The sequence below is a fragment of the Vitis vinifera genome, chromosome 12, assembly GCF_030704535.1.
Source record: "Vitis vinifera cultivar Pinot Noir 40024 chromosome 12, ASM3070453v1".
Lineage (NCBI taxonomy): Eukaryota > Viridiplantae > Streptophyta > Magnoliopsida > Vitales > Vitaceae > Vitis > Vitis vinifera.
Genome location: NC_081816.1, coordinates 8,172,571 through 8,185,823, shown reverse-complemented (window position 1 = coordinate 8,185,823; position 13,253 = coordinate 8,172,571). Strand labels below are relative to the sequence as shown.

The following is a 13,253-nucleotide window of genomic DNA, read 5'->3' as shown; positions in this document are numbered from 1 at the left end:
GTTTTGGTTTCCCATAAAAGTACCAATTTTTAATTGAGATTTTACTACGAGAGCTTTGTTTAGTTTGTGCAGGTTGGATTAAGAAATGGACTAGGTTATTATCTTGCTTGGTTTGAGAGAAAAAACGGTTGGATGCTATTAAAAAAAGGGTGATGTCCTCTTGTGGAAATGCATTTAGAGAAGTAGCACATGGAAAGAGATGGTAAATATAGTCTTATAGATAGCTAACTCAAAGTGGATTATCCTAAATTAATGTTGGAATTTTCAAGGAAAAAGAAGAAAAAAAGAAATAAAAAAAAGAAAAGAAAATTGAATCATATTTGATAATTGTTTTTTAAAAATAAATTTTCTATTCTTAAAAAAAAAAAACATATTTAATAACTAAAAAATAGAAAACAATTTTTTGTTCTTAAAAAAAATGGTGTTTGTAGAGAACATCTTATAGTTGTTTTTCTGAAAGCTGTTTTTAAAAAGAGAATGATTAAAAATAAAACACTATAGAAACTATTTTTAAAAACATTTAAAACATGTTAATAATATTTTAAGTTGTCAAATAAATTTTTTATTTTGTAAAATATCATAGAAAAGTTTTTCAAAACCATATTTTAGAATTATTTATGAAAACACTTCCCAAAATAGAACCTTGATTCTCGCTAACTAAAATAGGTATTTGAAACTTGATGATTCTCAAAGTTGAAGAAAGTATTAAAAAAATTATTGAGTTCACCTCATCTTTTAGTATGAGGCAATGAGTTAAGTAGCATGACACCATGCTATAGGAGTGATAAAGTTTGATAAGATTCACCAATATGATTTAAAGTTACACACTTTTTCATAGGTTTGAATTGAGTATAATTGAGTTTGAGTCAGCTTGTGTAACTCGTTTAATAAATAGATAATTTTTAGGTCAACTTGCACATCACGAATAATCTTGTTGATTAACTTAATTATAATTTTAAATTTTTTAACCCATATTTGACTCATTTAATTTTTTTTTAAATAAATAGGTCAATTAAGTCATAAAAATACAAACTTGTACGAGATCTAATTCAATTTGATTATTAAATAGAATGACCTAATTATTGAATGAATTAAATGAGTTATACGATATGTTACCTGTTTAATAATTAAGTAGTATTTAGATTTGTATTTTTAACATAATTATTATTCATGTCGGGTTTAGGTTGACCTATATAGTAGAATACCTAGACTTTGACATGATACGAATGCAACCCATTAACATAAATTACCACCCTAATATGCTGGAGAAGAAATGATTGGTTTTGTAATCCAAACATTTGAAAATATACAGTGAAATGTAAGCAATTGGGTAAAATACAAATTTATGGTATCAAAAATTTGGATACAAAGTAATAGGACCTAAAGTGTGATACATGTGATTGGATACTACTCTTCCTTAGTGATGTAGGCTCTTGGAATGGGAGTGATGTAAGTTCTACTTTAAGTATAATATCGAATGTTATAAAAAGTCATGTTCAATAATTTTTAAATTAGACAATGGGACCCTTGGCCAAGATAAGACGACACTAAAGAAAAAGGTGATTGGAAATGAGGAATAGGATGACGATGATGATAATAACTTGCTCTAAATTCCCAATGAAAAAGGTGATTGGAAATGAGGAATAGGATAATGATGATGATAATGAATTGCTCCAAATTTCCAATGATGTACATTTATCAATCATATACTTATTTGTGAGATGAAAAGAGATTGCTTTGATATAAGAAAAGGTAAAAAACAAACAAACAAGATGTTAGACATCTTTCAAATTTTGGAAGACTTCATGAGGAGAAGAGATGTGAGTTTCACATTGTGTTCCACGTACCCTTTCATTTTTCCGTGCATTAATTTCTCATACTTGGTTGGAAATTAAAAGAAATGGAAGCGTAAATATGTACATGCTACCACTTGGATTAGTCATTCAATCATGCAGCTATTTCTTTTTGCGCCTTGTTTTTCCCTTTTAGTTTTGTGGATTGAGGGAGGAAAATCCCCCATGACAGCATTTGAGGTGAGGGACAAAGAACCACAACTTTTTATGCAAAATGCTTTCCAATTTTCTATAAAAAAGTCCATGATGATAGAAAGGGGTTTTCTACACAATACAAAGGCCTTTCCATGTGGGTTCATTAGAAAAGGCATTTTCACTTGCTGCAAGGTCTTTAGACACACGAAGTCAATCTGCAGTGGCATTTTGGCTGATCATCAGTAGATATTTCAAGTTGGGTACCAAACAATTCGGAGTGTTTGGTTAACAAGAAAAAGCCATGGGTTCAGTCTCTGCAGCTCACATGCTATCTATCATCTTTTTGGTGGTGTTGTGTTGTGTCCCGTTTAGCTCTGCTAGAGATTCCCTTACAACAGGCAATTGGATTGAGGATGATGGAAGTACTCTGGTTTCCATGAATGGAACTTTTGAACTGGGCTTTTTTACCCCTAATGGAAGCTTCAGCAAAGGAAGATACGTCGGCATATGGTACCACAAGTTGAAAGAGAAACCAGTTGTGTGGGTAGCCAATCGAGACCAGCCCCTCAATGCTAAGTCTGCGCGTTTCGGGATTCCACCAGATGGTAAGCTCAAGGCATGGGATGACAATCAAGTAGTCCTCTTGTATCCTGGTGAAGAGTCTGGAGTCAGAGTGGTGAAGCTCATGGACTCTGGGAACCTTGTTTTGCGTGTTAACGAATCAGGGAAGAATCTTTGGGAGAGCTTCCATAATCCTACATATACTTTTCTCCCTGAGATGAAGATGGATGAAAACTTAAGCTTGACTTCATGGGTAAGCCCCGTTGACCCTGCACCTGGAAACTATGTTTTCAAGCAAAAAAATGAGAATTTGCTTACTATATTTCAGAATCAGAATTCATCTAACATGTATTGGACAAGTGAGAAATCATGGCAAATTCCTCATTACATATATGCGTTCCTATACTACTCCAGCGAGCCCAGCAACCAGAATTTAACATTTGAAGCAGTCCCTTCACGGTTGGTAATGAATTTCACGGGGGAAATAACGTATCTAAAGTGGGATAATAGAAAGGAAGAGTGGTCTGAAATCTGGTTGGCGCGGGGAGACAGATGCAGTGTGTATAATGCTTGTGGGAATTTCGGTACCTGCAATGTTAACAATGCTATCATGTGCAAATGTCTGCCTGGATTCGTCCCAATCGAACAAGAGAAATGGAATGCAGAAGTTTTTTCAGGTGGGTGTGACAACAAGTCACCCCAGTGCGGGGACACATTCTTGAACTTGAAGATGATTAAGGTAGGAAATTACGACATGTTGGGTGAGGAAGGGAAAAACTGCAGAGAGGAGTGCAGCAAGCATTGCTGTAAAGCATATGCTGAAGTTGCTCCCAAGTGCTGGATTTGGTCTGGAAATCTCCCTAGTCTTCAGGAGGAGGATAGAGATGGCTATAATCTTTTCGTTCGTGTCCTCAGATCTGATTTAGGTAATCCTCTCTACTTGTCCCCTTGTTCATTCTGAATTTAATTGATTGACGATTAGAAAAAGCATACATAAACCAAGGTATTATACTTGTGCAGAGTCAACAACAAGAAATTGTGAAACTTGTGGCACAAACATGATCCCCTATCCACTCAGCACTGGACCAAAATGTGGTGACCCTGAGTACTTCCGTTTCAATTGTGACAATGACACGGGCCAAGTCTCGTTCAAGGTAATTGACAGCAGCTACCGAGTAAGTAGTATCGATCCTAAGGCATTAAAATTTGTAATCCAGGTGAAAGATGCAAATTGTAGTTCTCCAAGTCTCATCCGCCAAATTCCAAAACTAAAGTCGCCTTTTAGCATGACTGGCGTGTGCAATGCTTCCAAAACTGACAAATTTAGCTCCAACTCCAAGACGACATTGAACAGTAGTGTTGAAATAGAAATCAGTTGGGATCCACCTCCAGAGCCAGAGTGTACCTTATCAGCAGACTGCAAGGATTGGCCAAATTCAAACTGCACCACTCGACGTGGAAGGAGAAAGTGCTTCTGCAATGAAAACTTCAAATGGAATGGGCAGAGTTTAAATTGTACACAAGGTGAGGACTGAGGATGCTATTCACCAAGTATATTCCTAATTCTGCTTTCTGGGTATGCGAGAAGTTGAACTCAGTGCCTTGTTTTTGTTTGGTTTTGGTCATTTAAGCTTCTTTTTCATTGAAAGACACAGTGGTTAGTGGTTAGTAATGACATATGCATTGCCTTTTCCATGAATGATGGTGGTCCTTCTTTGTTTCAGAACATGGCAATCAGAAGTCTCTGGAAATCGTGGTAGGAATATCTGTTGCTGTTGCTCTGGTTGCACTTTTATGCACCCTTGGTTGTATTGCTTATTTGCTCAATAGAAGCATCACCAAAAGGACAGGTAACCTTTGTGCAATATGCACTACCATATAACCTCCCTGCTCTTTTCTTTTCAACTTGTACTTGGCACAACCCAGAATATTACAGGGTCTTCTGTACAAAAATCTTCTGTTTTTTGAGTCCAGAAAACAGAGCAAATTGGGGGCGTCACTTGTATGCTAGTGACAGCCGTGTGAAACACTTAATAGACTCAGAGCAATTCAAAGAAGAGGATAAGAAAGGCATTGATGTACCGTTTTTCCACTTAGAAGACATACTGGCTGCTACTGATGACTTCTCAGATGCAAATAAACTTGGACAAGGGGGTTTTGGGCCAGTTTACAAGGTAATAGTCCTTAATTTCCACGTTCCTCTCATTTTCCAGTACTGGTTTCTGATCATCTATACCTAATGCATATATGCACCGTGGCTTCTAGGGCAAGTTTTCTAAAGGGCAAGAAATGGCGATAAAGAGACTTTCCAGAGCTTCAGGACAAGGCCTGCAGGAATTTAAGAATGAGGTTGTGTTAATTGCCAAACTTCAGCATCGGAATCTGGTTAGACTTTTGGGCTATTGTGTTGAAGGTGATGAGAAGATTTTACTCTATGAATATATGGCCAACAAAAGCTTAGACTCCTTCATATTTGGTTTGTCTCTAAACCTGCCTTAAAGCCCTTTTCTTTTTCATGTAACATGTACATTCTTGTATACGTATTTGAAGTAATGCTTTCCAATGGGAACCTTGCAAGATCGAACCCTTTGCATGTTACTGAACTGGGAGAAGCGGTTTGACATCATTTTGGGAATTGCTCGAGGGCTGCTGTATCTTCACCAAGATTCAAGATTGAAGATTATTCATAGGGACTTGAAAACAAGCAACATTCTACTTGATGATGAGATGAATCCCAAAATTTCAGACTTTGGCTTGGCAAAGATTTTTGACAGTAAGCAAGTAGAGGCAAGCACAAACAGAGTAGTTGGAACTTAGTAAGTATTGTATAATTTGTTTGGAAAAAGGCAAGCGGTTGTATGATTGCGTTTCCCAATTAGCTGAGTGCTGCTTTTAACTGGTTCAATGCAGTGGCTATATGTCTCCGGAGTATGCATTGGATGGATATTTCTCAGAGAAGTCTGATGTCTTTAGCTTTGGTGTTATGGTACTTGAGATCATCAGTGGGAAGAGGAACACTGGATTTTATCAGTCTGACCAAACTCCGAGCCTTCTAGGTCATGTAAGAGCTTTAGATCTTTCATTTGTACTGATCTTTTAGTCATTCTCTCTCCATCTAAGCTACAACTTTCTGAACATTCCTAGGCATGGAAGCTATGGAAAGAAGAAAAGGTTTTGGAGCTGATGGACCAGACACTAGGTGAAACATGCAACACAAACGAATTTTCGAGGTGTGTAAACGTTGGGCTGTTGTGTGTGCAAGAAGACCCAAGTGACCGTCCCACCATGGCCATTGCAGTTCTTCTGCTCAGCAGTGACGCTGCAACAATGCCCGTTCCTAAAGAACCAGCTTTTGTTGTAAAGAGGGACCTCTCTAGAACAGCTTCTTCTTCTAGCAAGGCTGAAGCCTCCTGGAAGAATGAGCTCCTAGCCACCATAGGAGAAGGCCGATAGCTAAGAGGAGATCCAATGTATCCTTTACTGTTTACTTAGTTTAATAAGTTTTATCCATCTGATGTTCTATTTTGGTTTTCCTCTCCATCAGTTGTATTTGTGTATATAAACTTTTTTCAATATCATGGTTTGGATTGGGGCTTCTGTATATGGTGCAGACTACCAATAAATTGTCCAATTCTTAGGTTGTGTGGTTGTTTTTTGATGGAAAAATTTGAATGGCTTTATTTTTGTAGTCACCAATTATATTTCTCACATGGGGTCTTCATGAATCTTTGCTTGATTATTGGGAAGAAAATTTCCATGGATACTAAAGGAAAGGCTGGTTCCTATAAGAAACAATAATAATATCATACCGTCCTTTCTCCAATGAGAAGAGAAACAAATGCAAGGGCACCATCAAGGGAAATGGATAAAACTTCATAGATCTGTTAGAAGACTAAACGAATATTTATGAAGGTTCTGTTGAAGCCATTGAAGCTGTGGAAGTATAAGATATATTTTCTACTATGATTCTTTGCAGGATGGATATTCCTAATATCCAGTTCTTTCTTCCTCTTTTTGACTTTTTGACATGTTATCCATGATATGTTTTTCTTTCTTCTTATTCTAGCATAATCTTCTTTTGTTCCATTTCAATATGTCCATCCCTCTCTTAAACTTTTGGTTTCTAATTTGCAATCTCAATAATATACCTCTTTATTTTAATGATTCAATCAGATCTCCCTGCAATTTCCTAGCCTTTTTAAAGGTCTCTTCCCTCTCTACAGCCAGCCTCAACTGCCATTTTTCCATGTCATTAACCTCTTTGCCACATTACCACTAAACTACCACATTATCACAATCTTACCATATTCTTAGTGGTCAAAATGAGTCCAAACATATGCCCCTTACACATCTTGCATTAATCTAATGTAATATATGGGCAATTTTTCTCTAATATGATCAAGAAAAATATCTTTGATGCTTAGATAGGTGGAGAGAACAATGTCCTCGTATAGGTTGAGAACATTGTCCCTGTGGATGTTAAGAGAAGTGTCCCTACAAAAAGTAGTATCCCCACATATGGTGAGATCAATCTATTCCAAGGCTGGAAACATTAAAGGGTAGTGTCCTAAATTCATTCAAGATAGACCTAACTCCCAATAATTTAACTTCTAGTACTTCTCTATGTGATATCTCTTCACATGTGTGTATGAGGTTGCACGTGAGAGAGGGTGTTAAAAAGTATGATTTGCATATTGAATCCAAATTCTACAAGCTTAAACTTTTAGGAAAATTAGTAGTTCAATAAATAATATATTCCTTTGTTTTTAATGATTCAATCAAATCTCCCTCTCTTCCCTCTCTACAGCAAACCTCAACTGCCATTTTTCCATGTAATTAGCCTCTTTGCCACATTACCACTAAATTACCACATCATCACAATCTCACCATATGCTTGGAGGTCAAAATGAGTTCAAGCGTATGCCCCTTGCATATCTTGCATTAATGTAATTTTATACACGAACATTTTTTCTCTCATATGATCAAGAAAAATATCTTTGATGATCAGGTAGGTGGAGAACAATGTCCTTATACTGGTTGAGAACGTTATCCCTGTGGATGTTAAGAGAAATATCCCTAGTCCCTACAAAAAGTAGTATCCCCACATATGGTGAGACCAATCTACCTGAAGGTGGCCAAAAGGTAGGGTAGCGTCCTACATTCTTTCAAGATAGACCTAACTCCCATTAATATAACTTTTATTACTTCCCTATGTGAAGAATATCTAACTCCCATTCTTCAACTAAATTCATTCAGAATCACATAACTCAACTTAAATATGATCTTGACCCTTTGTCTCTTGCAGGTCTCACTGGTTCTAGACTAGCTTAAACTCATAGACAAGTTCTTCAAAATTAACAAAATTACCGAAAACTAGTGGGAAGCTTGCCTTATTCGACTCTATCTAGACCTCACATTATTGCTTATGCTATACAAAAGCCAGATTCAGCCTCGACAAAAACAATATCATATACCCGAAGCAACCATGCCAAATGTATAGCATACTTTGAAACAGTAGTAGTGCACAAATTTTGGAAAAAAAAAAAAGAGAAGAAATTCTTTGATATGCATTTCATGCATTTTTTTTCCCTTTTGTGATAAGTATGCATCTTATGCTCTTTTATTTTCATTCTTTGCTACAATAATTACTTGAGTATCTATCGACCAAAATGTTTTTGATTTCATTGTTACTACTTTCACCTTTTTTGTTCAATTAGATGGTTTGAGCTGATTTACAAATCATCGAAGTCAATATGAAGCAATTCATGTTGTGATGAGAGGTCTTTTCTTTCCACTTCTTAGTTAGAGAAAAAGGAATTGAGTTAAAAAGAAGGCAAATATATCTACTTTTAGAAATTTGTCCCCATCATGACTTACATTATCTTGCAAAAAGAGGGGAAGAAAGCATAGGCAATGGCCCAATAAAAAAGGATGTTCCTATTAGTAGATGTTTCAATAATTTAATTAAGAAAAAATGATGTGGATGGTAGTATATATGCATTAGATTCAAATATAAAAAAATTTAAAAAGGTACAAAGAAATAAGACCTAAATACAATAATATAGGAATAATGTACAAAACAATGAGACTATTGATAAGATATAAAGTAATGAAATTGATTATATGATATATGATTTATGATTGGGCAATATTGTAGTTGTATCCTTCAACTTATAAAAAAAAGACTCAAATTATTCACTAAAGAAGTTGTTCATTTGCCTACAAAGACAGATAGAACAGGGGCTAGGGGGTGGGTTGGGGGGGTAACTTGGAAATTTTTTTTATAGATAATATTTAAAAAAGTAATATGATATGTGGTCCTCCCCCATATGCTTACTCTTATTTTTTTTCTCTTTATCTTTTCTCTTTAATTATTAAGACCACTAGTACATTATACATAGAAAAGTGAAAAATCTTGCCAATTGCCCCCCAAACTTTAAATCCATGTCTGCCACTATTTGCTTGCAACTTTGTTCTTGGTTTTTTGTTTTTTTTTTTTACTTTGATTTCGCATAAGAATAACCATTTTAAACTGAGATTCTACTGAGAGAGCTTTATTTAGTTCATGCAAGTTGGATTAAGAAATGTTTAAGTTGTCTTGCATGGTTTGAGAGAAAATATGATTGGATGCTATTAAAAAGGGTGATAATCTTTTGTGGAAATGCTTCATAGAAGTAGCACATGCAAAGAGATGGTAAAAATAGTCCTATAGAAAGCTGGGTGTTAAAGTATATTATTCCACATGGATTGTCAGTTAAGTCAATGCATGGCCACATGGTGGAGAAAGCTAAATATAACGTGGAATGTTATAAAAAGGTTAATTAAATAAGATGGTTAAACACTTAAACCCTTGGCCCATATATATAAAGAAAAATGAGATAACACTAAACATAGAGAAAAAAGTGATGTGAAATTAAGAAACATCACCATGATGATAATGAGTTGTATTTCCTAAAGTTATTTATGAGGCTGTGAGGAGAAAAAATAAGGAAAAATATCAAACAAAATATTAGGATCTGTTTTTGAAAGTGTTTTAAAAAACAACTCTCAAAAGAATTTTTGAGAATAGTTTTCAAAAATAGTTTTCTAATGATTTTTATAATCAAAGTTTGTTAGGAAACTTAGAATGTTCTCAATCGGTTTCTTTGTGTTTTTAAATATTTCTTAAAATAATTTTTATTTATAATCCTTTATTTTTAATCATTCTCCGTATTTGTACAATTATTATTTTTAAATAATCGTCATATATTAAATAAATAAAAATAATTAAAATATGTTATATAAAAACATCATATTTTTATAATATTGCCTAAAACCTGTTTTGAGAACAACTCATATCCAAATACGTTTTCATTTTTTTTTGTTTTTTTAAAAGATTGTTCTTGAAATTAAACTTACCAACAGAACTCCAATTTATTGTCTACATATCCTTTCATTTTTCATGCAGTTTCTCATAATTGGTTTAGGGCAATTGGAGTTACAGCGAAAAATGAATGAGAATGTTTGAAAATAAAAGATTTGGAAGAGGAAATAAGCATGCAACCACTGCAATGAACGACCATTCAATTATGCAAATCTTTCTTTTTCCTTTTTAACTGAGTGGACTGAGAGAGGACTGCAATAGTACTGTGTGACTTTGCCACCCCTCAAGAGCTAGGAAAAAGTCCCCATGAAAGCTTCAAGTAAAATTTGAGGTTGAGGACAAAGAACTATAACTTTTAGTGCAATACTTTCCAAATTTTATACCAAAGAGACTCTCATGATTCCAATTTCTTACGGAAAAAGTCTGTCATGATAAAAAGGGCTTGCTACAAAATACAAAAGCCTTTCATGTGGGTTCATTAGAAGAGACATTTTCATCTAATCCGCGTAAAGAAAGAAAAGATTAAAGATGTGATAAAGATAAGGAAGGAATATCTCAAATTCTCGATCGATAAATATTTCTTTTTCTAAATAATATTATATAAAATATTTCATACGTTTCTAATCCGTGTAAAGAAAGAAAAGATTAAAGATGTGATAAAGATAAGGAAGGAATATCTCAAATTCTCGATCGATAAATATTTCTTTTTCTAAATAATATTATATAAAATATTTCATACGTTTGTATATCATTGCAATATTGGATTTTCTTATAAAATAAGAAAAGTTATTAAACTTATTTTTATAGATGTTTTAGATTTTGAGAGGAAAATTTAGATTATGAGATGGAGAGGGTTATAAGGGAAAAAAAGTTATGAGATGAACTTATGAAGACTATATATGATAGATAGGGATGCAAGAGAGTTCAAGAGATACCAAGTGAATAAGGAGGCTTATGCTCGAAGACATATATTTTAGAAAAGAAAAAAACAAAACTTCATTTGTATGCATTTTATGTATGCTTTAGTAATAAGTATCCATTTTATGTTGTTCAAATTAGATGGTTGAGTTGACTTAAAAATTATCCAAGTCAATATGAAGCGATGCACATTGTCATGAGAGGGTCTTTTTTGATTTCTTAATTGAAAAAAGGGATTAGGTTAAAATAAGGCAATGCCATATACTTTTAGAAACCTAATTCCATCATGACCAAAGATAAAAATATCGGTAATTACGGATATGTTGGTACTTCGATTTTACGAATATATATCGACAGATATTTTGACAAAAAATATCGGTTGGTCTAAAATTGATCAAAATGAATAAAAATATAAAAAAAAACTTTGAAAAATAAAATTAGAAGTATAATAGACTTTTTAAAGTTGTTTTGTTGAAAAAATTGGTATATATAAGTGTACATTGATTATTAAATTACATCAAATATTATTTGATAATAATATTGTGATATTTGATTATAATATGTCTAATTTTAAAATATATTTAATATTAAATTAAGATACATTTAATTCAATTATATTAAATGATATAAAATAAATGATGATAAATGTATATTTTTTTAATATTAAAAACATTATGAAGAAATTATCATGATAATTTTTATATTTTTGTTAATCTACTAAATGAAATTTTCACTCAATTATAAAATAATTATGATTAATTTGTTGTTTAAAATATTTGAATGATATGATACTTTTAATATATGTGCGTGTGTGTGTATTAAATGATATAAAATAAATGATGATAAATGTATAATTTTTTAATATTAAAAACATTATGAAGAAATTATCATGATAATTTTTATATTTTTGTTAATCTACTAAATGAAATTTTCACTCAATTATAAAATAATTATGATTAATTTGTTGTTTAAAATATTTGAATGATATGATACTTTTAATATATGTGCGTGTGTGTGTATTAAATGATATAAAATAAATGATGATAAATGTATAATTTTTTAATATTAAAAACATTATGAAGAAATTATCATGATAATTTTTATATTTTTGTTAATCTACTAAATGAAATTTTCACTCAATTATAATATAATTATGATTAATTTGTTGTTTAAAATATTTGATTGATATGATACTTTTAATATATGTGTGTGTGTGTGTGTGTGTTAAATGATATAAAATAAAAGATGATAAATGTATAATTTTTTAATATTAAAAACATTATGAAGAAATTATTATGATAATTTTTATATTTTTGTTAATCTACTAAATGAAATTTTCACTCAATTATAAAATAATTATGATTAATTTGTTGTTTAAAATATTTTATTGATATGATACTTTTAATATATATATATATATATATATATATATAGATATATATGTGTGTGTAATTTTCACTCAATTATAAAATAATTATGATTAATTTGTTGTTTAAAATATTTTATTGATATGATATTTTTAATATATATATATATGTGTGTGTGTGTGTGTGTGTATATCAAAGGGTAAACTTGCCCTGATGGTATGTATGCAACTTTTTGGTGAGAGGTTTGAGTCCCTTTAGCTCATTAGAGAAATAAGCTCATTTTTGAGGTTGATATTTTAATCATGACTTACATTACTTTGCAAAATGAAAAGAAAGTAATGGCAATGGGTCCAACAAAAAGGGATGTTCTTGATGTTGGACATTTCAATAATTCAATTCAATTAAGAAAATGATGTGGTATTAGATAAAGCATAGAGAAATAAGATCTAGTATAATAAAAGAAAGTTCATTTGCTTGTAGTTATCTTCTTATATATTTTATTTATTTTGGTTTCCCATAAAAGTACCAATTTTTAACTAAGATTTTACCAAAGAGAGCTTTGTTTAGTTCGTGCAGGTTGGATTAAGAAATGGACTCGGTTTAAGTTATCTTTCTTGGTTTGAGTGAAAAAACAGTTGGATGCTATTAAAAAAAGGTGATGTCCTTTTGTGTAAATGCATTTAGAGAAGTAGCACATGGAAAGAGATGGTAAATATTGTCTTATAGATAGCTAACTCAAAGCATATTATCCTAAATTAATGTTGGAAATTACAAGGAAAAAGAAGAAAAAAAGAAATAAAAAAAGAAAAGAAAATTGAGTCATATTTAATAACTGTTTTTTTTTTAAATTTCTATTCTTAAAAAAAATCATATATTTGGTAACTAGAAAATAGAAAACAATTTTTTGTTCTTAAAAAAAAATGGTGTTTGCAAAGAACATCTTATAATTGTTTTTCTGAAAGATGTTTTAAAAACGGAATGTTTAAAAATAAAACACTATAGAAACTATTTTTAAAATATATTTAAAAACATTTAAAACATGTTAATAATATTTTA

General features: G+C 32.0%; 1 protein-coding gene across 1 annotated transcript; it reads left to right on the top strand.

Annotated features, from left to right (window-relative positions):
- The first annotated feature begins 2,055 nt into the window (after positions 1 to 2,055).
- On the top strand, positions 2,056 to 6,191 carry LOC100247637 (G-type lectin S-receptor-like serine/threonine-protein kinase At4g03230). The gene is made up of 8 exons (XM_010659066.3): positions 2,056 to 3,475; positions 3,570 to 4,073; positions 4,274 to 4,399; positions 4,524 to 4,723; positions 4,815 to 5,025; positions 5,128 to 5,365; positions 5,460 to 5,610; positions 5,694 to 6,191. Exons 1-8 carry the CDS (start codon positions 2,290 to 2,292, stop codon positions 6,000 to 6,002), a joined length of 2,925 nt encoding a protein of 974 aa, XP_010657368.1. The 5' UTR covers positions 2,056 to 2,289; the 3' UTR covers positions 6,003 to 6,191.
- The last annotated feature ends 7,062 nt before the right edge of the window (positions 6,192 to 13,253 follow it).

Coding starts and splice junctions, on each gene's coding strand:
- LOC100247637 (XM_010659066.3), top strand. CDS start 2,290: ATGGGTTCAGTCTCTGCAGCTCACATGCTATCTATCATCTTTTTGGTG. Junction 4,400..4,523: donor AAGCATCACCAAAAGGACAG/GTAACCTTTGTG, acceptor TTTTGAGTCCAG/AAAACAGAGCAAATTGGGGG. Junction 5,366..5,459: donor AACAGAGTAGTTGGAACTTA/GTAAGTATTGTA, acceptor GGTTCAATGCAG/TGGCTATATGTCTCCGGAGT.